The 22,271-nt window shown below is 36.0% G+C and overlaps 1 protein-coding gene across 1 annotated transcript in view; it reads left to right on the top strand.

Annotated features, from left to right (window-relative positions):
- TRDN (triadin) overlaps positions 1-22,271 on the top strand; it is a 109,094-nt gene that overhangs the window by 32,250 nt on the left and 54,573 nt on the right. Inside the window, exons 3-4 of the mRNA XM_031066724.1 lie at positions 11,069-11,206; positions 13,153-13,179. Coding sequence (XP_030922584.1) covers positions 11,069-11,206; positions 13,153-13,179 — 165 coding nt within the window. The remainder of the gene's footprint in view (positions 1-11,068; positions 11,207-13,152; positions 13,180-22,271) is intronic.

Raw genomic sequence — 22,271 nt, 5'->3', positions numbered from 1 at the left:
ATGAACAGTCAAGAACCAGGGCATAACTCAGACTAAACTCTAAAACTCAGAAATTTCTGAACTTGCTATCAGGTCACACATGCTCAATAAACAAAGGTAATACTAAGCAATAAGAATTTGTATCTGTACCAGAGTCTGAAGGAAACTTCTGAAGCAGATGGAATTCTGCTCACATTCTACTGGTTAAATGAACTTAAATCTCACAAGTGTTGATGGAAAATGCCATTTTCAGACCAGGATTTAGAAATAAGGCAATGTTAAATTTACTTTGCAGGGTGAGTTTTTATTTTGTGAAGATCTCTGAGAGATATTCAGTATTTTGAGTTCATGAGTTTGTTTCTTTTCCTTCCCAGCAATATTTCTGTTCCTAAGTGAATAATTAAGCCAACATTCAAATCAGGTCTTGATGGTCAAATATTAAGAGACAGAACTGTTGTACTTCTTTAGAGCAGGATTTTTTCAGACTGTTTTCTGTATTTACATACATATAAGAATAGTTGCATAGCTGTTATCACAACCCCTAAGTTTTCACTCCTGATTTCTTACTGGTTTTTTTGAGTTGAACCCAGTGATTTGTAAAAACACCATGGAAATAGCTGAAGATTGTACATAGAATCACATAGCTGGCATTATTGATACAAGAATAATTTTCACCTTTGGACAGGTTGCCTACAGTGGAAGCAATGCCTCCATTTCATATAGAAAGTAGAATTTGAGGCATATTTCTAAGTGGCTCCTTAAATCTAAAACCCAGTATTTTTTTTGTCTTGGGTTTGATATTGCTCTTTGAAAGACCTGACCTACATAAAAAGAGTAAATAGTTATACTCGGGACTGTAAATTTAGTTTTGCAAGCAAGATTAAAATTAATTTCCTAGTTTTCAAATGCAAATTAAAGATGCCCAAAAATTATATTCAACTGTTTGCTCTTTAAATCCATAAACCACAGAAAAAAACAGTGTATTTCTCCTCAAAGAACACTTGCCTTTCATAAGCCAGTGCTTTCAATCTCTTTCCCATTTCTCTACCTGAAGTTCCATGAAGTTCATGCTCAGAAATTATGCATAGCATAAGAATGAGGCAGGCTGAGGGAGGTGAACTCAGCCTAGAGGAGACAGGAGGGTGACCGAGGAGAAGCCTGCAGATCTTTGAAGGGCAGTTAAAGAGCTGACAGAGGATTCTGATCTGCAGGCTCCCACAGGGACTTTCACTACGTTTCTGTACCAGAAATGACCATCTCCATGGCAGAGCTGTAGCAGTGACTGTGCCACACAGGAGGGAGCGCAGCAGAAAGCAGGAGCAGGCTGACCTGGTAAACCAGTCAGGGAACTGTGTGGCTGAGGAATAGACATGGATTTTTTTCTCCCTGATTGCACTACAGAGCTGCTGACCTCTGGAAAGTACACAGGAAATGCAATGCCCTAGATTATGAGTTGCCTAGAGTACACAGAGATTCATGGAGCTCAGTAAAAACACTACACGTGAGGTGAGAAGGAAGTACTTTAAACTTGAACCTGAGCTTTCTTTTCCTTCAATAATTAACAATTTTACTCTCATTTGCCTGAAAAGCAGATAATTTCAAAAATACATAAATGATCTATATATGTATTTTACCTCTTATATATTATTTTAATTTATCAGTATTAACTTCACACTAGCGTCTGTGATCCCTTAGGTTTTGCTTCTTGATTGCTATGGTTTCACATCTCTTTAACAGTAAATTATCAAGCTTGTGAAACTTTGTCAATTTATATAAGATGGCATTTGTTCTGGAATGATATAAAAAAGAGATGTTTAGTTTCATCCTAAAGTAGATCTGGTAAATTGCTTTTTGCTGGGCCTCTTTATTCAGCATTTGTAAAGTAGCTTTTGGAACTGAGGGAGGCTGAGGGAGGTTAACACTTAGGGGTAAGGTAAGTGAAGTTAGATTACATGAATTCAAGATCTGCTCACTGCAAGATTTAAGATGCAGTTTTGTTTAATTTTACACATCCAGCGCATGATGGTTGTAAATTCTATAGCACTCTGTATTATTGAGGAGGTGCTGGTTATGACATAAAATATAACAGGGGGACCCTGTGTCACAGTTTGCATGTGTAAAGCTTTGCTTCCTGGGTGGTTATGTGCCAGTTTGTTCAGAAGTTAGGACAGGGATAGAATCTACAAATCAGCTTTAGATTTAGCAGTAGATTACAAGGAAGGTATGAGACAAGAATTAGATCTGTACTGAAAGTTTCACCCCTGTTCTATCTACCCAGAAGAAGGAAATTAAATTTTGCAGTGTTGTGCTTTAGTGTATTATGCTCATTCCTTTGAGAAATCAAATGAAAGCTTGCATTCCTATCATGCTGTAATGTACAACTGTGAACATGACTGAAATATTTCTAACGTGGTATGAAGGTGACATGCATTACAAAAGCTTGAGAGAAGAAACTACAAATCTCATGCAGTACACAGTGTGTACAAATATGGGATAAGTAGTATACCACATTGAAGAATCTCATATATTTCCAATATTTTCAGAAATGAAGAAAAAAGTTAATATTTGGCTTTATGTGTGTTTTGCAACAGTTCATTACTTCCATTCTTTCTGTTAGAAAACACACCTTTTTAACAGGCTTCATAATTCATGAATGTATTTCATGCATTTCTTGTACACATAACTGGATTATACATTTTAATTGGTAAATGCAACTCAATAATTTAAGATTATTTTAGTCCTTAAGACTGATTGCCCAGGAATCTATATTTGCTAATGGGCTAATAGAGCATTCAAAATTCCCTGCCATCTCTGTGACCAATTACAGCTAATTAACATCCCCCTAATTTCAGATCCAGAATGTTCAATATTCAGAGTAAATTGACAGTGATTTAGCCAGTCACCTAAAGGCCAGACTAAATCAAACCTAATGAAGCCTCAACAAATCTATGAAACCCAAAATTACCCACAAAATAATATAGGTGAAAACATAGAAAACACAAGCCTGGGAGAATGAGCTGGCTAAGTTGTTTTAATAAGTAAAAAAAAAACAAAACATGGGTACACTCTGTTGGGGCTAATTTGTTTTGCTCAAATAAAGAGGCTTTTTAGAGACCTGTAGCAAAGGCAGACCTTTGTGGAGGTAATGCCTTTAGGAATGGGGATTTAACAGTGCATGGAGCTCCCATCAAGTCAGATGATTTCTTTCATTATATATCTCTAATCTTTTTAAGTTAATGCAAAATATCTGGCCAAATGTTGTGGGGCTTCCCATAGTAGCTTCTGAATAATACAGTCTGAAGTCACCATTTCCTTGCCTGAACCTGTGGTAATTTTTATTACTGCCTTGCAATCACAGATGGATTTTGTCTGGCCTTGGGCAGTATATAATCATTATAAGAAACATACACATACATTTTTTCTCTGCAATATCATCTCACTTTAGTCACTCTGCTAGGCTAATGTTTACTTGAAATTTTTAAGAACTGCAAAAACAAGAGTGTAGCTATTTTTGCTCCTGTGTTTTATGACTTTATATACACCGTTTTTAAACTGAAAATATACTTGCATTTAGTCAGGAAAAAGAATTAACTTCTGGATTAGTTTAAACCACCAGCAAACTTAATGGAACATATAATTTTTTCTCTTTTTCAAACATGCAAAGCCTTAGACAAACCTCCTACTCTGAAATGTATCAAAACAGTGCTGTAGTCTTCTGAAATATATTTTATACCATATTTATAAATGTAAATTCAAAGCATGATTGAACAGCTTATCTGTTTCAAAGTTCTTAATGAAGTTCTTAATTGAATTATATGACTTCAATTAATGTACCTAAAACCTACAAAACATTTTTTCTCTCTTCCATGAAAAAATCCTTTCAAGGGATTTAAGCCCAATTCCAGTTTAAAGAAGGGCTGCTCAGATGACATCTGGTTTCTCGTGTTTCAGTCTGCAGCAGATTTCATAGCTGAGTTATAAACCCCTAGAAAATGAGTTTATACTGAAAAGAGTGACAATCTATGAACTCTTGCAGTATTGCAAGTGCTGCTTTCATCCCCAAAGGTCCAGTGTATAAAATATTATAAATTTTAATAGATTAAACTTTGTGGCTTTATGCAGTTGAAAATATGAAATTCCAGAGACTGTCTCAATGTATAGGGAAGGATCTAACAGGAGAATTCATGGTTAAATATGCTTCATAGGACACAAAACACAAAGCAAATTTCCAGTGCATAATGGTATCTGTGAAATTTCTAATTTTAAACAAACAAATCAAACCAGTAATTCATTCCAGTAACAATTGCAGTGAGGCAATTCTTTGGTTATTTGCTGTTGAAGAAATTGAAGTAACTCAACTAGAATCACCTATATGTAATATATTATTTTCAGCAATAGAATTTGTTTGTTACTTGTGAAAATACTGTGCTTTGTTTGACCATGTTTTTACCTTGCTGTGATACACACTGTGTTATCTCACACCTACAGCATATTGTTTCTCTATTTAATGAACTCAAATTTCTGCCACATAACAGCAGCCCCACAGAGATTAAACTTCACTCCTTAAGTGCTTCCTTTAGCCAAGAGACAGCTGAGAAGATTCATTATTGGTAATGGTGTTTCTTCGTTTTTTTTTGTTGACCTTTCTGGGGTTCATGCTGTTGCCATCAGGTATAGCACAACATTGCGATGATCCCTGTTTCCCACCTGGTAAAGACCTTCTGCCTGCAGCGTTCTGAAGATGTGTGTGGCTGATAACAAAGCATGGGCACGAGCAGAGGCCAGCACAGGGCAGCACTGCTTCTCAGCTAACCCCAACTCTGCTGGGCTGGGGCTTGCAGCAGCCTGTTCCTCATTTTCTCATCATGCTTGAAGTAGATCTGACAGCTAAAAGATGCCCCCAGCCAGGAGAGTCCCAGGAAATGGCGTCAAGCTGAGGTACTAATTTTACACTTTTAATGCCCTTTAAAGGGCGTTACAGATGCCCTGACAGATCTGAAGATCTATGTTCTTAGTCAGAGAACTGAACCCATAGAATGAGAAAAAATAAAGCTTCAAATTATTTTAGATGTGTTTCAGAAAACACCACCTAATGAAGATCTGAACTGTCAAATCAAAACCTTCCAGCTGATATCAAATCAAGTCACATAAACTACACTTAAAGCCCATCCTAAACATACAACCCTATCCACATGTAGGGCTATATCAAATGGACCTGAAATTACTCAAATACTTTGTGAGAATTTGTGAATTTCTTTCTAAATTTTGGCAAGTAAATTCTAGTTATAACTGCTTCTTTGTTCACTTTCAGGTGAGGTTTCCTCTATGAACTTGACCTCAATATAATTATCTAAGGTTGATATTAGGAAGAGACAGCTACAGGCTGTGGTCTTAATATATACAATATATGTACTTATTAAATGGAAATTACTGATAAAGCTGACTCTCATCTTTTTTGGCAGTTTTAAAATGTAATATAATTAAAAATCCAATTAGTATTTTTATACTAATAATTCAGTGGTACCAACCAGAGTTTTACCTGTTTATGGCTTAGAGCTATAAGCTGGACAAAACTGTTAGTCCATGAAACCGAAACAAAAGACCTAAGGACAGTTATGTTGATAAACTGGGACATTACTAATAGGAGACCGTGTGTATATTGAGTTCAATATCTTAGATGCTACTTTTCAAAAGATCACAGAGTAGAAAGAAAGAAACTTAAAAATATATAAACTTTCAAATTAAAATATAGGTCTCTATATTTATAATAGAATATTTTACCAGGAATAGAATATGTTTTATTACCACACGCTAGTGTTAGGCTCTTGTATTGTATCAAACACAACAGAAATTCTCTATCTTTATCAGCTGTACCTTGTCAGTGTCAATGAAGTAGCTTATATCTCATAGATCAATCTTTGCACCCGATAATTGCCATCATTTTAAACTTAATTGCATTCAATTCACTGGAGTCAAAATATGTAATTGATGAAAATCCAACAATTATTAACTAATTTGCTGTGATTCATTAAGAAAAAAATGGCCACCTTAACACAGGTTGAACTCTGAGTATACATTTAGCCATTTGACAGGCAAAAAAAGATTGATAGGAAACTACATTTCTGGCAGAGTTACTAAGACTCAAATAATAACTGAAGTGATTTGCACAGATAATCAATTAGTCACTTTTTATTGTGCATTTCATCGGAATAAATGACACAGACTATTAAACATAACCAAATTTGCTTGAGAGGCTACAGCAAATCATACCATGTGATTATTCAATTCTTGTATCCAAACATCACTTTTAAAGTACCCATTATCAGTCCTGATGAAAAATAAAGGGGTTTTCTGTTCAAAAATACTTTGTCACTTTATGAAAATTTCCTTCTATCTTCTTGTTAATGCCAATTGCAGGCCTTGAGAACTTTGTCATTGCCTGGTTTCAAGGAGCTGTGTTAAGTGTGGGTTATTAATTATCATTAAGGTTAAAAATTTAATTTTAAAATCATTTGGAATAATATTGTGAACCAGAGAGACTTCAGAAATGAAGAAATTAATTGTTCATGACTGTTTTTCTCACATTTTTAATGAAATTTCTGTTTCTGTACTAGTAATGCTAGAGAGCTACAAAGAATTGTAGTACTTGATCTGCTGCTTCAAATTACATAGGGTTTTTTTAGAAGTACATACAACACATCTGAAACTATGTCTTAAATAATTATTTTAAATATATTTGCATATATTTAGTATGGAAAATCCAAATAATCATCCAGATATCTCCAAGAACTAACAAACATTCTCCAATCAAATTCGAGTTGTCCTAAGATAAAATTTCTTTGAATGGTAGTATGAAAATTCCTTTCATTTGATTAGAATTCTTCCTCTGTCAGCCTTAACTCTTCCAAATTTCATCATTTTCCAGAAGGTTCTGGAATTCTGATGTTTCCTCTGAAAACAAAACTACAAAACTGTTACTGTGCTCACAGCAGTGAATGTGTCAGCGCAAGAAAGGAATTTTTACTGATCTGAAACACATCTCTTATAGTGTACCAAGTAGTAAAATACTTTGACAAACAAAACATTCTAGCAATGCGTTTTGTGGAATCAGTGCTGTTCTGGAATGTAAGTAATTTATCAAGGGGAATAGTGGTGTAGTCTTGGTGTTAATTTTGAATGTCAAGTTACAAATCTAAGTGCTTAGACAAAGTGTGCAACAAAAAGAAGGATTTAAATCTGAAATGGCATCACTAGCAGGATCCATGTCCCATACTTCAGTAACGGGAAAATAAGGTGATATGTCCATGCTAATTTTTCAGACTTCCTTTCTAGACAATGGAAAGGAGTGGGTATCTTTGGAAATTGATTCATGTAACCCTAAGACAGATTTCAGAGGAAAAAGAGACACTTGCCTTCTGAAGGTTATGTCTTTCTGCACTAGCTTTTGAGGGAGTTTAAGAACACCAGGGATTAAGTATGCTTTCAGGTATATTTCACTAAATAGGATAATCTGAAATTAAACTGTGATTAAAGGTAATTGCACAGTGTCATCTAAATTTTTCAATATTAATTGTATGTTTTACATCTGAACTTAACCTCCTCGGTAACCATTTACTTCCTCTCCCCTTCTTCAACAGGCATTTATTAATTGTTTACTATTTTGTCTAAGACTTAAAATTTGGCTCAATCCCTATTTAAAAGTTAAACAAAAGCTTAAACTTCACAAGTCCATATCTATCTGAGAAATATTCTGAGAAATAGCCTCTTTACAGTTTAAATGCAAAATCCTGCCCCCTCTACTCCCACAGCAATGGATTTTATGCGATATATGATGTATTAATTACAGTTTAAATCAATTATATTAATCTATAATAATATTAGTTATAGCTATAGATTAGTTACAAATTCTATATTACACACCAAATGTTAGCAAAAGAAATATATTGTGAGCTTACTTTTAAAATAATTAGTCTCCTAATATTTGCTAAGAAATGAGAATTTGGATAGAAGACTGCCAATCCAGTCAAATATGTTGACTACAGGATGATTGTAAAAGAATCTCATCATTCTTTCAATTGCTGGACATCACTAAATTAAAAAATATGAAGCTCAAACTTTGTTATGAAAATCTGCATTATTTTAGCTTCACTCTTCAAGCAAGAGTATGCAAATCTGGCAATTGTCTTTCTTTGAATGTGTGTGAGGTAAATTGAATCTTTCTCTGTAGTTGTTAACACCAGAATTGTTTAATTTCCTTTGTATTTCATTCTACTAGGGACCTTGTAGCACCTGGAATTATCAAAATTGTTGGGAGAACTAAAAGCATGAATTTAATCAGTCTTAATTTTCACTTCAGCGTTACTTGGTGTGGTGTTAAGAATTCTAGAACACATCATTATTATCAGCACTACTCTTAAAAATGTTGGAAATACAATTTAAACAGAAGATCAGTGCACAAAGACACAATTTTCCAGGTTCATGCCACTTGCATCAGACCACAAGTGAGCTCACAGTATCTGTTTAATACAAAATTTCATTTTGCGAATACCAATAAAATGTCCTCTACATAGCTCCAAACTGATTTTTCAAAACTTTCTATGTTAAACAGGATTTACAACTTGCACCTGTTAGCATAGGCATGACTGGACACACAATTTTACCTCTGGACACTTATAATTTCTAATCCCTTTACATAGTGTGGTATGAAGATGTTATGAATGAAAGACCAGGACATGATGTTGAAGACTGATTCATCAGCAAAGATGGCTTGCCTTGGGGTGGTTGGAATAATTTCCTCTGCTCTTGATCTTGCACTTCTCTGAGCATTTCCCTTGCCTGCCCAGGGGGGACAGCTCTGCTACCTGTGAAGCAGAAGCAGTTTTTGAGCTGCTAGCTGATAGAACAGTTAATTAAAATAAATTGATACCAATTCTTGTTTACTTTATAGCTGTAGTCCTTGCAGCTGTAAAAATCCGTGGCTGTAAAAGTAACTGCGCCCTCCCTAAGCAACCAGTGGGTAAAAGGAGGATGGATAGCCACTGAAAATAAAGGCAGCTGTCCAAAGTTAAACCATCCCTGCTTGTGAATCAAAATCTTGATTATGCTAAGACACTTCTGGCCATGTCCATTCTATTAGTCCACTTTGACTCCTTAGCACCTCTAGATTAGAGTAAAGTGTAAATGGCATCGGGGTCAGGTCATAAATTTACTTTTTAAGAGCCTAAGTATAGGTGTTCTTTCTCTTGGTTAACGCTTAAGAAGACAATTTCTGGCAAATCACTTGAAAAAATTAAATCTCTACATCTCAGTGCATGAACACAATGCAAATAAGTGTCATGCTAAACAAAGTAAATATTTGCTGGTTTACTACTCAATCTTTCTGAATAGAGTAGTGTGCACGATAGTGCACTAAATTAATTTCTTTATAACTCTGTCACTGCGTCATGTCATACCTTTAATTTATTTGATGTGTCTGATTGTTCAGCAGCACATACCTATATAATACAATATTCACAAAATATTAACTATAATATTTTTTTGGTCTGCATTATCAACACGCAGCTGCAAACCAAGAGAAAGTCAGCCTGGTCTCTTGTGTTTCAGAATAATTAATTAGAAATAAAATGAACATGAATAGTGATGCATTTATGTTTCAAATAAAGCTACATCTAAGTTTTGTTACAGCACTTTAAGAAAATAACTTTTCCTACTGCTGTCACTGAAAAAGTTCCTTTAAGCCTGCACCTTGCATGATTTTTAGCCTGCAAGTCCACGTGAGACTGCTTCTGACTTTGGTTTGTGAGTCAGAACACTGCAATCAGAAGTAGTTCTGAATAGATTTGTCTTTAGCTTCTGACTAAAATCTTTACCTACAGAAAGACAAGAGAGGTATGGTTCCCACCTTGATAATGTTAAATTCAGGGTGCATATCTCTATCAAAACTCCTGGGAGCAAGACTAGGCCAAAAGCTCAAATCACGTTTGAAGTCTACCTTCAGTTGTCTATATTTGTGGAAAAGCTTTGCACAGACCAGGAAATGACTCAGTCTGCAGTTTCAAGTACAGTGAGCAGTAACATAGACTGAATGAGTGTTTTTCCTCTTCCTAAGAAATGTTTGCTACAAATTTCAAGAAAATAGAAAATTGCTGCGCAGAATGGTCAGAATTCTGTCAGAGATGGGGAAGTCCCTCTGAAGTAGTGTGTCAGGTATGGAGAAATCTGGTGAAATCCCGATTGGAAAAGCCTTTAGGGGAGTACTAGTATTAGCCACTGATGGCTGCACTGCCTGGGTGGTGGATACAGTGTGGAGCAGGTGTCACTTCCACCAGAGGTTCCAGGAAGGTGAAGGACATGAAACTGCACAGCTTCCTTGTTTCCCAATTTGTTTGCCTACAGGGGCAGTAAGAGCGGAACAAGTTAGGTATGCACTTGTGCACAAGTGTACATGAAAGAAATTCTAGGAAAGTTGTGAAAGAAGAACCAGAATCACAGGAGTATGAGTTTGAAAGCAGCTGTCTCTGTGCCACGATTTGCATCCCTGTTTATTCTGAGCTCAGGTTAATTTTGGTCTGAGTATGCACATCTTTCCTCTTCCCATCCTGTATGTGTTTCAATTTCTTCAGCCAGGACTTGTGCGAAGGAATGAGCTCAGTGGGGAGATATAATTGGGACTGAATCCTAGATGGGCATCAAGAGGCAGGGGATCTGAGATTAAAAACTGGGCTGAAATGAAGCAATTATATAAAAAGAAGAATATTAGAATGAAATCCATACTTATTTTTTGCCCAGCCAATCCCCAGAAGGAGAGCCAGAACTTGGAGTACAACATCAAACCAAATTGTACACTGGGTCCTTAATCACTCTGTGAACAGCAAGTGCAATAAGATACAGTTTATACCAGCCTTCCACAGGAAGGAGAGCTGTCCTCAAATGCTTGAATAATAAAAATTAACATTCGCAATCCTTGTTTCTGATAAAAGAGGTAGTATAATCAGTCCTGTATAAAATGAAGATGAACTTTTACTACTGAAGGAGTTGTTTGGTTTGGGTTCTTTTTTCAAATCGCTTTTGTTTTAAACTCTGCACTCAGGAAGATCTGTTCACAAGCTCAGCACAGAACCACTGAGAATCATTCATGAGACACTGGAAGAGTCTTCTGATTGGATTTATGGCTTTTTTTCTTTACTGTCTGACATCGTATGGAGTGATGATGATGACAGTGATGAAGGTATTTGTAATGTAAAGACTTCTGTAACTGCTCTAACTGCTTTTTTACATGCATTAAAACAGCTTACTCAGCTTTTAACATCACAGACAAGAAGGTCAAACAAAAAGGAAAAGTGAACATTGCTGCTAATAAAGCATCCACTGGCTATTCTAATCAGTAAATTTGTCTCTTTGTTAGCTTTCATCTCATGTTTAATGTACTATTACAAAAAACTGTCAGAATTAAATATTACCATTAGAACATCTTGAAGAAAAGAACACTAATTTATATACGACTTCAAAGCCACAACCAAAATATGCATCAGGATGTCGCTTCAGAGAATGGAAATGACTATTTTCTTTTAATCAGCAAGAATCTAAAGAACCCTGGAAAATATTCAAGATACATCAAGAAATTTAGAACTTTTTTCAATCTGACATATTGATAATGGGGCAATATATTGAAATGAAAAAAGAATATAACATTTCAACTGAACTTACGGGATTTTGGATGACATATTGCAAATAATTCAGTTTTCTAGAAATTATTTTGCCATTATGGTACCATTCTTCATGACATAATCAGATAAAAGAAAGTAAATTACTAATATTTTGATTTTGGAAATAACTCTCTTTCTGTTAATAAAAAACAAAAACTAAACCAAAACAAAAAAATAAAACCGAGTTCCCCAGTATGAGCAGAGACTGCTCACAGTCAGTAGTGGATCATCATGTCACATCATATTGGTCATTCTGACAAGCGAGAAGTGTAGGAGTGACATCTTCATTTCACGGTAGTTTATTTTACATTCCATTTGGCTACACCAGAATATAATTAAAAAGTGACATGTACTGAAACTGACTTCTACCCATTTCTTCAGAAACCTGAGATATTACCAAGTGTTTACCTTTTAAATGTGTGCATGAGCTTTTTATATTAGCATCGTATATGAATGCTAATAGATAGACTCAGACACGTTGAGTCTGTGAATTGGGCATCCTATTCTGAGATATGATTTATAACTAGCCAAAAGCCAGTCTCTCCTAAGGCTGACAAACAGAAAAGATGAAAAATAAACAGCTTTGTAAAATTTGATCAGTGTGTATTTTTAGGATTTCATAGCTCCCAAAGCACGTGCAAACTTTCAAACACTCGAGTGTCTAAGTGTTAAAGGCAGTAGGAAAAGTCATAAAATACCTGACAGACAAAAATTCGAGATCTGATGTTCACTAGCTTTGGAAACCTTAGCTCTTGCAATGTTTTGCCCAAGTGGAATTTCATCATCAACCAGGGGTGTGAATAGGCAGCAAGGCATCTTACTGCACTATGTCATAAAAATTAAGTGCTCTGAGCACCCCGCCCCCTCTGTGCTGTAGTCAGTGCAGCCGAGGCTGCACACTGGCCACTCATTCAGGATCACTCCGTCAAATTCCATGTCCTACATGGAGATGTAGTAACATATTGCAGCAATCAAATGCTTAGTTACACTGAAATGGATTCTTTTTTGCCTTGGCCATTGCTAGATTTACAATCTTGCTTAATTTCATATATACTTTATTTGGAATTTAAAAAGAACCAGTGAGCTTTTCCTTAAAATGGGGAAACATGCATCAAGTAAATTTTTAATTGTAGTCACAAGTTAATATTCAGAAGCACGAATAGAGATTTGGATATTTCCTTAGTTACTACTGCACCTTGAATTTATCTACCCAAAACTCTATGGCAATTTAGATTTTTAATGAAAAATCCAAAATCTCAGAATTGATGCTTGTCATTTAGCATATAAAGAAGAAAAAATATTTTTTGAAATAAAATCAGCCAACATGAAAAAAGGTGTTGTTTTTTTTGGTTTCGTTTTGTTTTGTGAGCTGTTTTTGGTTTGGTTTGGTTTGGTTTGGTTTGGGTTTTGTTGGTTTGTGTTTTTCTTCAATCTTTTCTCTGATACCTGTTTTTTTCTCTTGGTTTAGGTGAAGTGGAACCTTCCCTGAAAAAAGGTTGGTCAGTTGCTTGATGATAGAGGGAAAATATTTAGTAATCTTTTTAAGAATTAATTGTATGTCTGTGATATAAATTCTGACAATAGTTACATGGCAGTCTACTAGCCTTTTCAGTTGTGCTCTAGCAAACCTCTTAAATGCAAAACACAAATAATATTTACTGAGCTGTTTGTTGTAAGAATTTGTAAGAATTCTTTACTATTTCATTATTAACTTACTATTTCATTATTCTTTATTATTTAATTATTACTGAAAATCTGAAAAAAATTCATATAAAAATAGAATTACAGAAAGGTTATTATTGTCCTTGCCATGCATGTGGGACTTCTCTTAATGCAAAGAAGTTATATGTATGTCTGTATAGAAATAAAGTTCAGGAATAATAATATGGAAAGTATATTTAGTGAGAAATAGTGATGAGGTACTGTCAAGCATTTTACCTGAAGCCAACACAGGCCCCTAAAGAAAGGACTGCATCCTAGTCTTCTGAAAAAATTACTTAGTTATCATTGAATTTTTAAAGCAGACAAGTGAAGGAAGTAGGATTTATATTATAATCTTTATGGATATTGAAATTGTTTTGCTGAAACATAAAACTTACATCCAACTTCTATTAAATCAAAATGCAAATGTATTAGAAGGCTGGAATTACTGATGATAGAATGTAAATCTTTTCAAAACTAGGGCGTGTTTTTTCTCCATATTTAGCAAAGCTCAAGAATAGTAGGATGTGTAAGCAGCCCTATGTGAACTGAATTTGGAATCCATCAACTTCTCAAGGGGTAAATGCCCATATTGATGAATCTAGCACCCCAGTTGCTTCTGGGATTACAACCCAGTTTTCTCTGAAGTTAAATGGAACTGGATCAGGCTTCTATTTAATGAAATAATCTGTCAATCTCAATCTGTAATCCAATTAATTAATAGGCTTGAAGACCAGGAGCAGTTATCTTTCTATTGACGACTCATGTTAAGAAAACTTACAGACAGTGTAGGAAAAGATTCCCTCTCTTTACTTCATCTGTAAGAACTGTAGAACCTTCAGCCTTGTCTCTTTTCCCAGAGAGACAGGTGCATTTTAATTTTACAGAAGGTGCACAGAGCTGTAGCATATTGTTAGCAAGGATGTCCATGGGTGGAATGTGTCTTCTCACAACAGGCCATTGTAGGGGCCAGGCTGAAAGTGCTGTTACGTCATGGCTAGGAAGGCATAATCCATAAAAACACTATGGACAGCGCCATGCTCAGCATTGCAATCCCTTTTCTGGAAATCAGTGACATAGGCCTCACCCATTGCAGAAAGATGTAGAAACAGAATTCGGAGAAGTCATCTAAACAAGTTCAAGGCTGCTTAAATTGTAAGAAGTTGGAAGTTACTGTATGATTGTTTGGACCTAAATTGCTCCATCCAAGGAGCTGAGTATCTAACTGCCAGCTGGGAATGTTTTCCTTGCTATTCAAAGCTCCTGGCTCATGACCTGAATCCCGAGAGGGTCTTCTATCTTTGGTGTAAAGGAAATGGACAAGAACCTGGTGATTTCTCCAGATCTGGTGCCTTACAGGATAATGCATCCACAAAGATGTGAAAAGGCCCAAATTCAAGCATTTCACCTCCAGAACAGTAAAACAAATTTTGAGTGGGCTTTTCTACTTCCTGAATGTGTGCTCAAGATTCTCCCCCTGTCTTTTAGAGTTCAAGCATTCTCATGCCTGTCTCCCTGCACAACACTTTCTCTTGACTGTGCCTGCTGAAGATAATGCCCCTTTCTGTCATAAGTATTGCCATAAACTTTCACATTGCAACATCCTCAAATAACTTACCATCTCCAGGTGACTGGAGGTCTTCATTTCATCCTTGTAGCCAGGATCTGGCCTTGTTTATACTTGATTTTGTCACCTCTTTTACTGAGCTACAGAAATACAACATATGTGGCCTGGAGCCATGAGTCCCTTGGAAATGTCAGTGCAGAGTACTGCACGTGTCCTCTCAGTGACCGACACCTCTCAGCCCTTCAGAATTGCTCCTGTTTCTCTGCAGACTTCTCTTAAAACTGTATAAACATCAAGGAGCTTAATTTTTGGGGTTTAAGGCTAAACAGAAGCTTTCTGAGAGCTCTGTGGTGGGGTGGGAACAGCTTTAGTGCTTAGGCACAGTACTGTATAAACATCAAGGAGCTTAATTTCTGGGGTCTAAGGCTAAGCAGAAGCTTACTGAGAGCTCTGTGGTGGGGTGTAGTGAACAGCTTTAGTGCTTAGGCACAGAGAAATTCTCTCCCAGCGCTGAAGGTCATGAGCCCAGAAGGCAGAGCCCTGGGAGGTGAGCTGAGGGCTCAGGTGAGCTCCTGCAGGTAGCACTCTCACAATCATCACAATCTGTTCCCCAGAGCACAAGGTGCAGATCTCTCCAAGTAGCTTCTCTCAACTAATTTGTGCTGTCATTTACATGGTGCATAAATAAGACTTCCAGAAGAAAAGCTTTCTAAAACAAAACAAAACGAAACAAAACATGGCATTGGTGATTTTTTCCATGTTGCTGCTGTTAGGGCTGGACCCAAAAGAGGACCATCTATACAAATAGATTGGGGGGTTTTTGGGTGTCAAAACGTTAGTTTGACTCATGAAATTAGAAGCAAATTTTTTGGTTATGGAGTTTTCTCTGCCTACTTGTAAAGGGCCATTTCTGCATTAAAATCCCTTCTAGTCTGAGCAGCAATTTCAGCTATAGCTTTATGAAAGATTCTTCTTAAGGTGACACTGGTATTTGAACATTCTAAACAAAAAAAAAGTACTCGTGAGATTGTGAAGTACACTACTGCTGTCTCCAGAATATGAACAAATTGACATTTTTTTACATTTTTATGGAAAGCCAAATTTCCCTCTCAAATTTCACTCTGGAAATGTGCACTATGGTTGCTGTGCCTGATATTTAAGTGTTTGTATTAAATCTAACTCAAAGTTATTGTGGTATTCATGAATACAATGAGAATTTTTGAAAAATCTCCATGTCTGTTGTTAGTGAATGGACAAGTCTTCACTCTAGCAGCTTTTTGAATGCTGAAATGTTTGCACAAAAATTACTTTATAATTTAATATAGTAACTGAAAAAATAATATTGCTGATATCACAGTACAATTGTGATAACAAAAATTCAAGGGGAGTGGCAAGGACATTGTCTAGCCATGAAAGAGGAAAAGTCTAATCATAATTATGATCCCAAAGAAAGCAAAGACCATTTTCCTAGAGATGTAAATTAAAAGCAAAGATAATAGAAGTACAAGTAATGACAATGGGCTTCCACAGGCAATGGGATTAATATCAGCTTCAGAATCCTTTGAAGATATGAAAATATCTCTCAAGCACCTTTTTTTTATTGCAATTATTTTTGCCAGTCCAAGTCTTATCACTAATATTTATCTTCAATAATTGAAAAAGAATGAACATTTAATATTTTCTGGCAAAGTAGTATTCTTCGGTGGACATGGAGAATGATTATGCTGGAGGGGGCTTTGCAGTCTTTTACAATGCACATTCTCAACATACAAAAACTATAGGACATTTTCACAAATGGCAGAGAGGTTTAATTCTTTCAGGATTAATTTGCTTTTAGTTTCATTTTTTTCTATAATAATAGTAGTTATGACTGATAATCTTGTTCATTTTTTCAGGGTTAGTTTCACCTTTAGAGACACATTCTATTATTTGAGAGCTGCATGCCTGTATGTTTTTACTAGAAATTGTTGCTATAAAAAAGAAAATGGAGGGTGCTTTGTTTGTTTGTTTGTTTGTTTTTGTGAGCACTACTGGCCTCAGTTGTGAGTTTGGAAAGGAGTTGACAAAACATAAAATTGGAAATAAAGATGTGCAAATAGTAAAGAACTACAAACACTTCAACATTGAGAACCATGCCTAAAAAGGTCTTTATTAAATTGAAAATAATTTTAGTTTCAATAAATACTATTCAATTAAAAAGCAGAGAAAAAAACAAATCACCATTTTGACAGTTATCCATCTCAGTATTACCGAAAAGTTTTATTATTGGCATAAGATTATTCTTACTGACAATCAAAGGAAACATTTCCTTCAGGTAGAGATGGATCTTTAATTTTATGTGAGTTAGTCTATATGTGAGACAGAAAAATATGTTTTTGACTTTTTTCTTAGGAACATGTGATTTAAAAAATCATAAATTGCAACAAAAAGCCAACACAGACTAGAAATTTCTGTTAAAGGTCACAAGAAATTTTGTAAAAGACAAATAAGCTTTTTGGCAAGGCACCTTATCCAGCTGTCTTCAGCTCAAATGAGAGTATCATTGCCAGAGTATTAGGCTGGTTATTAATATGCTGAAGACACATCGTGCTCTTAAAAGACATGTCAGCTTCTAAGGGGATTGTCAGTTACACTGACTCACCCTCAGCAGCTCTGGCCAAGGTGTAGTTCCCCCAGACCTGATGCCAGACACCCACTCCTAACAACCCCTTCTCTACCCCAAGGTTAAAGCCAGTCAGACTTTAGTCATCACAATATATTGGCTTGTTTGGACCTGGTTATTGATCTGTGCTAACAAACAAAGTGCTCCCAAAAGGAAAGGTTCTCAGACCAGACAATTTCCTGCATAGTTTTTTGGTGCAGTGATCAAGTAAAAAAATTATTAGTCCTACAATTTATCATGTGTGTTAGACTGTTTTTAACTCTTAAAGTACCTATGAATTTAGGATTAGACCAGAAGCCCAGCTGACTCAGTGGATGGGACAGAAGTCCTTATTGCTGCCTTAGAGTGACCAGTGCAAATGCCTCAGGAAGTATATCAGAACTATTAAAAACATCGTTATAATGTCCCATACTCCAAGCATTTTCCCCAGTGAAGGGACACAGTGTTTGCATGGCCGTAATCCACCTACAACTTCTTGTGAACCCAAGGCTACAGGCAGTTTGAAAATGAGCTAGAGACAATAAATTCAGAACACCATAAATGCAATCTGAAAACTGTGTTACCAGTGTAGTTGTCATATATGTGTCTTTAAAAATAATTAGACAGTTCCATTGATCCCTAAAGTACATACCTATTTGTACTGATAATGCCTTCTGAATTCAGTTTCTTTTATGTTGCTGTATGGTAATGTTCACTTCTCTGTATATGAGTTGCTATTAAAGATCTCACTAAAAGGCTTTTGCTGTTTCCCTAGGCTACACTTTACTATAAAGCATTTTGCATACCTTTGTGTAAAGTACTCTCTGCATTAAAAGATGGAAATCATTGATTGGTTCAATTCTCAGATGTTAAAGTGCTTTTCCAGATATGGGTTTTTTTTGCATTTTTCATTTTTGTGGAATCCATTTCTGTTATTAATGTTTTTTTTAACAATTTCATCTGGTTTTACTCACATTGATCACTACAGCAATTGCATATCCACCATAAAATAGCATTTTGTAAAAGAAAGAAAATATTTTCCATATTATGCAGATGAAAAAAGGCAATATACCATAAGGGTACAGGGATGTTCAATTATAGCTCTTTTGCCTTTTGCAGAATAGTAATTTGTTTTCAGCTTGAGCTGAAACTTTTCAATCCAAATTTACCAACTATATTTTAAAAGAGAAGGATAGAATTTTGGGCTTCAAGGCTAGTAGGGACCCTGGGCAGAAGGGTTAAAAGAGAGGTTTGCAGCTGTTGAAGATATCCTCTTAAATCAGGGAAAACCTTAAGTGAAGATAATGATGCAATCTTTATGGAAATCTTAATTTGTGCCCCAGTAATGGAGCTCTGGGGAGTTCTCACTCTGAGAGGAGAGGGTATTAAGCAGATCCCCACTGGCTGGAGTCTGCTGTGCCTGACCTGGAAAATGAACAACCTTTCCAAAACTCAGTTAAAGGCACAGCATCAAAACTGGGGTGCTTGCATATTTCTGAGTGAACTCAGATCCCTGCACAGCTACTGCTGTGCCAAGGAGAGGATGTAGCAAACGGAGCCCATGCTCATGACCCACAGAAACTTCTCTCTTCGGCATGCCAAACCCCTAAAATAAAATTGATTGGATCCAAATGTGATTGAATTTGCCGAGGAATGACTATTTACAGACTAATACAGTAAGGTAGAATCTGCAGAGTTCATGTTTTTGAAATCTTGGTAGAGTAACTGAGTCTGTGATCTCTTTTTATTTTATTTTTAACACCTTTCAAAAACAAAGAGACAAAACCAAAAGATCCAACCAAACAACAATTAAATAGATTTGTATGGAAAAAAAAATTCCTTGGTGCTAATAAATATTAGAGCTTTTAGGTATAGTTGTATATATAATTTTGCTCTAAGAGGCCTACAAGCCTTGCCTGCATTTTTTTCTTTAGAAAATTACACTCAATTAAATGCAGACTGATAAAATTTGCTATGAAAAATACCATTTACCACTGGGCCAGTAACACCTTGCAGACTGGCATCCATAAGGAGAAGCATGTCAAGACAATTTCATGTTCCACTGGTTTTGATCATGTGTCTCCATCTCTGATTCGTTTAAGTAAAGAAGTTGTCTGTCTTTTGGCTCTTGATTTTAATCGAAGTACAAATAACATTCCTTTTTTGATTTTAGAACTTAAAGGTACAGGGCTGCTGTCTGGGAGTGAAAAACGCGGGCTTAACATCTTTATATATATTAAGAATAAAACTTTATGCTAAAATTTACAGGATTGAAAACTTTTAATATCTTCCACTTTCAGTTCTTTCAAAAGCCCAATCATTAAAATTCCACCATAAAAATCCGCATATGATCTTCATGAAGAATGCCAGTTATGCTTACGGGACAATCAGTCAAAGATAATTGCAAGTACCTCCCTCCCTGTAAAAACCTTTCTGATAAGATATTGCTTTTCTGTTTCAAATGGAAACCTTACCAGAATAAAAACAAGACTCAAAATAATATAATAATAATAATAATAATAATAATAATAATAATAATAATAATAATAATAATAATAATAATAATAATAATAACAACAACAATTTATTTGGAAAGGGAAATGAAGGTAAGGGAATCCTCAGTTTAACAAGACAAATGGAATTTGACATGACCCTTCCCTTCCCAAAAGGGAAGAAGAAACCTTCATTCTCACTCTAACATGTAGTTGTAATTTCCAAAGAGGTGGATAAAAAATTCTGAAATCATACATAGCAGGTGCTGTGATCTGGTTCCTCATGTCATGGATGAGCACACAAACTGTTCAGCATTTTCATTGATAAGAGCAATTTGTCCCCTGATGCATTTTCAAGAAAGCTCTTACAACACATGCCTTCAGGAAAAGTTATGATGTACCCCAGCCTGAAGTTGCTCTGAGTCTCCAGAACAGGGAAATATCTAAGAAAACACTGGGGATAAGACTGTGCTACTGGCAAGCTGGTAGGGAAGTCACCAGGTTAAGCCATATATGTCACTCAGACTTTCCAACACTGAATGCTGGTATTTAAGGCCTTCTGTTACACTGCCTTTGGTTCCTGGATATGAGCACAATAAAAAATACACCAATTTAATTCCCCAATCAAGCATTTCCTGCTTGATTTTTTTTTTTCTTCTTTTTCTTCCCCTGCACTTTTTTTCCTGTTGCAAGGTATTTTTTTGGTTTTGCTGTGGGTGTTTTTGCCTGTAGAGCACAGCTACTTGATGTATTAGTAGTCAGATAGAAGTTGCACTCATGCACAGCTTCCTTTCTTCTCCTCCTAGCCCCGCAAGGATAACTGTCACCCCCACCAGCTGGTACTATCTAGATTAAAAATAGACATCAGCTGCACAATTGTAAATTTCTCCCGAGGATACCGACAGCAAGAGAGTAGACTACAATTCTTCACACAGAAAACTTCTAAAAACACATTAGAAATGACATCTCTCCCATCTTCTAAATCTCTTAACACCACTCACTCTAGCCTTGCCCTCAGTACCTGTTTCCACCAACTCTTCAGGATAATCAGCTGCCTGCTACCAATTAGTCCTGATAAACTAGCAAGGATATAGCCCCACTAAATTGCTGGCAATAGCTGTAAGGATTTTAACTGCTCAAAAGCAAATTATTAAACTCTGGCTCACCAGACTCTGAGTTGGACTAATTTTCCTTTTCACATTTAGATATTTGTAAGAGAGAGAATGCCAAAGCACTGAAGGTGTAAATCACTGGGTTACCTGTAACAGCTGATGAAAAAGATGACCAGCTGGTAAAATTTGTTAGGGAAAAAAATTTATTCTCATTTCATAGAAAATTCCATCTGCTTAATTATCCCCTTAAAACAGTAGATATATTAGAACTACATTCTTTCTCACTGCAGTACTTAAGTAGAAAGAGGTTGGTTTTAAGCATGGAGTGTAATGTTGAATGTCAGGTTCAGAGGTAAATCCCCAGGTCCTTTGCCGACTTTCTGGGTTACCTTGGGTAAAGCATTCTTGTGTTTCAAATGGGGACTCTTTTTTTTCCTCACTTTGTCTCTTATATCATGGACATTTTTAATATGGTTTTGGGGATTTTTTAAATGTATATTTAATCTGTAAGATGGAAACTCAGCGGAGGGTGAGGTATAGGTGCTATTTCAACAATACCAGAATGCTACTCACCATTTTATCCTCTAATGAAGCAAGATGCAAGGCTGTGCTTTCCCACTAAGAGGAGAAATGCATCCCTTTTAAGTTTGAACTCCTGTGTTACAGAGATGAGATATTTATATCATGTCATAGCTCCACGTGGTACCTAAAGTAATTCATGTAGGCTAAAGCTCATAGATGCTAGTATAACACAGTAAAATTGAAATAGCTGAGAATAATGCTATCCATTTTACTGTGTTATAAAAAAGGACATAACAAAAAATCAAAATCAGAAACACAAAGGCAGACAAAGAAGGGAACCAGGAGCCAGGAGAATCTCCTCATGCCCTAGCATGAGGGGCTGTGCTCTTCATTCACACTGATGGAAACCTGCACAGTGCTGACCCTTTAGTTCACACAGATTCAAGGGACTGAAATTATTTTCTCCATCCTGATCTTCTGGGACCCAGAGTGCACAGCCAGGGCTCTGCTCTCGTTAGACACTGTCAACTGCTGTTAATGAAAATTAGCTGG

Source organism: Geospiza fortis, unplaced genomic scaffold, assembly GCF_000277835.1.
Source record: "Geospiza fortis unplaced genomic scaffold, GeoFor_1.0 scaffold98, whole genome shotgun sequence".
Lineage (NCBI taxonomy): Eukaryota > Metazoa > Chordata > Aves > Passeriformes > Thraupidae > Geospiza > Geospiza fortis.
Note: the sequence above shows the minus strand (reverse complement) of the source record. Positions and strands in the feature narration are given on the sequence as shown.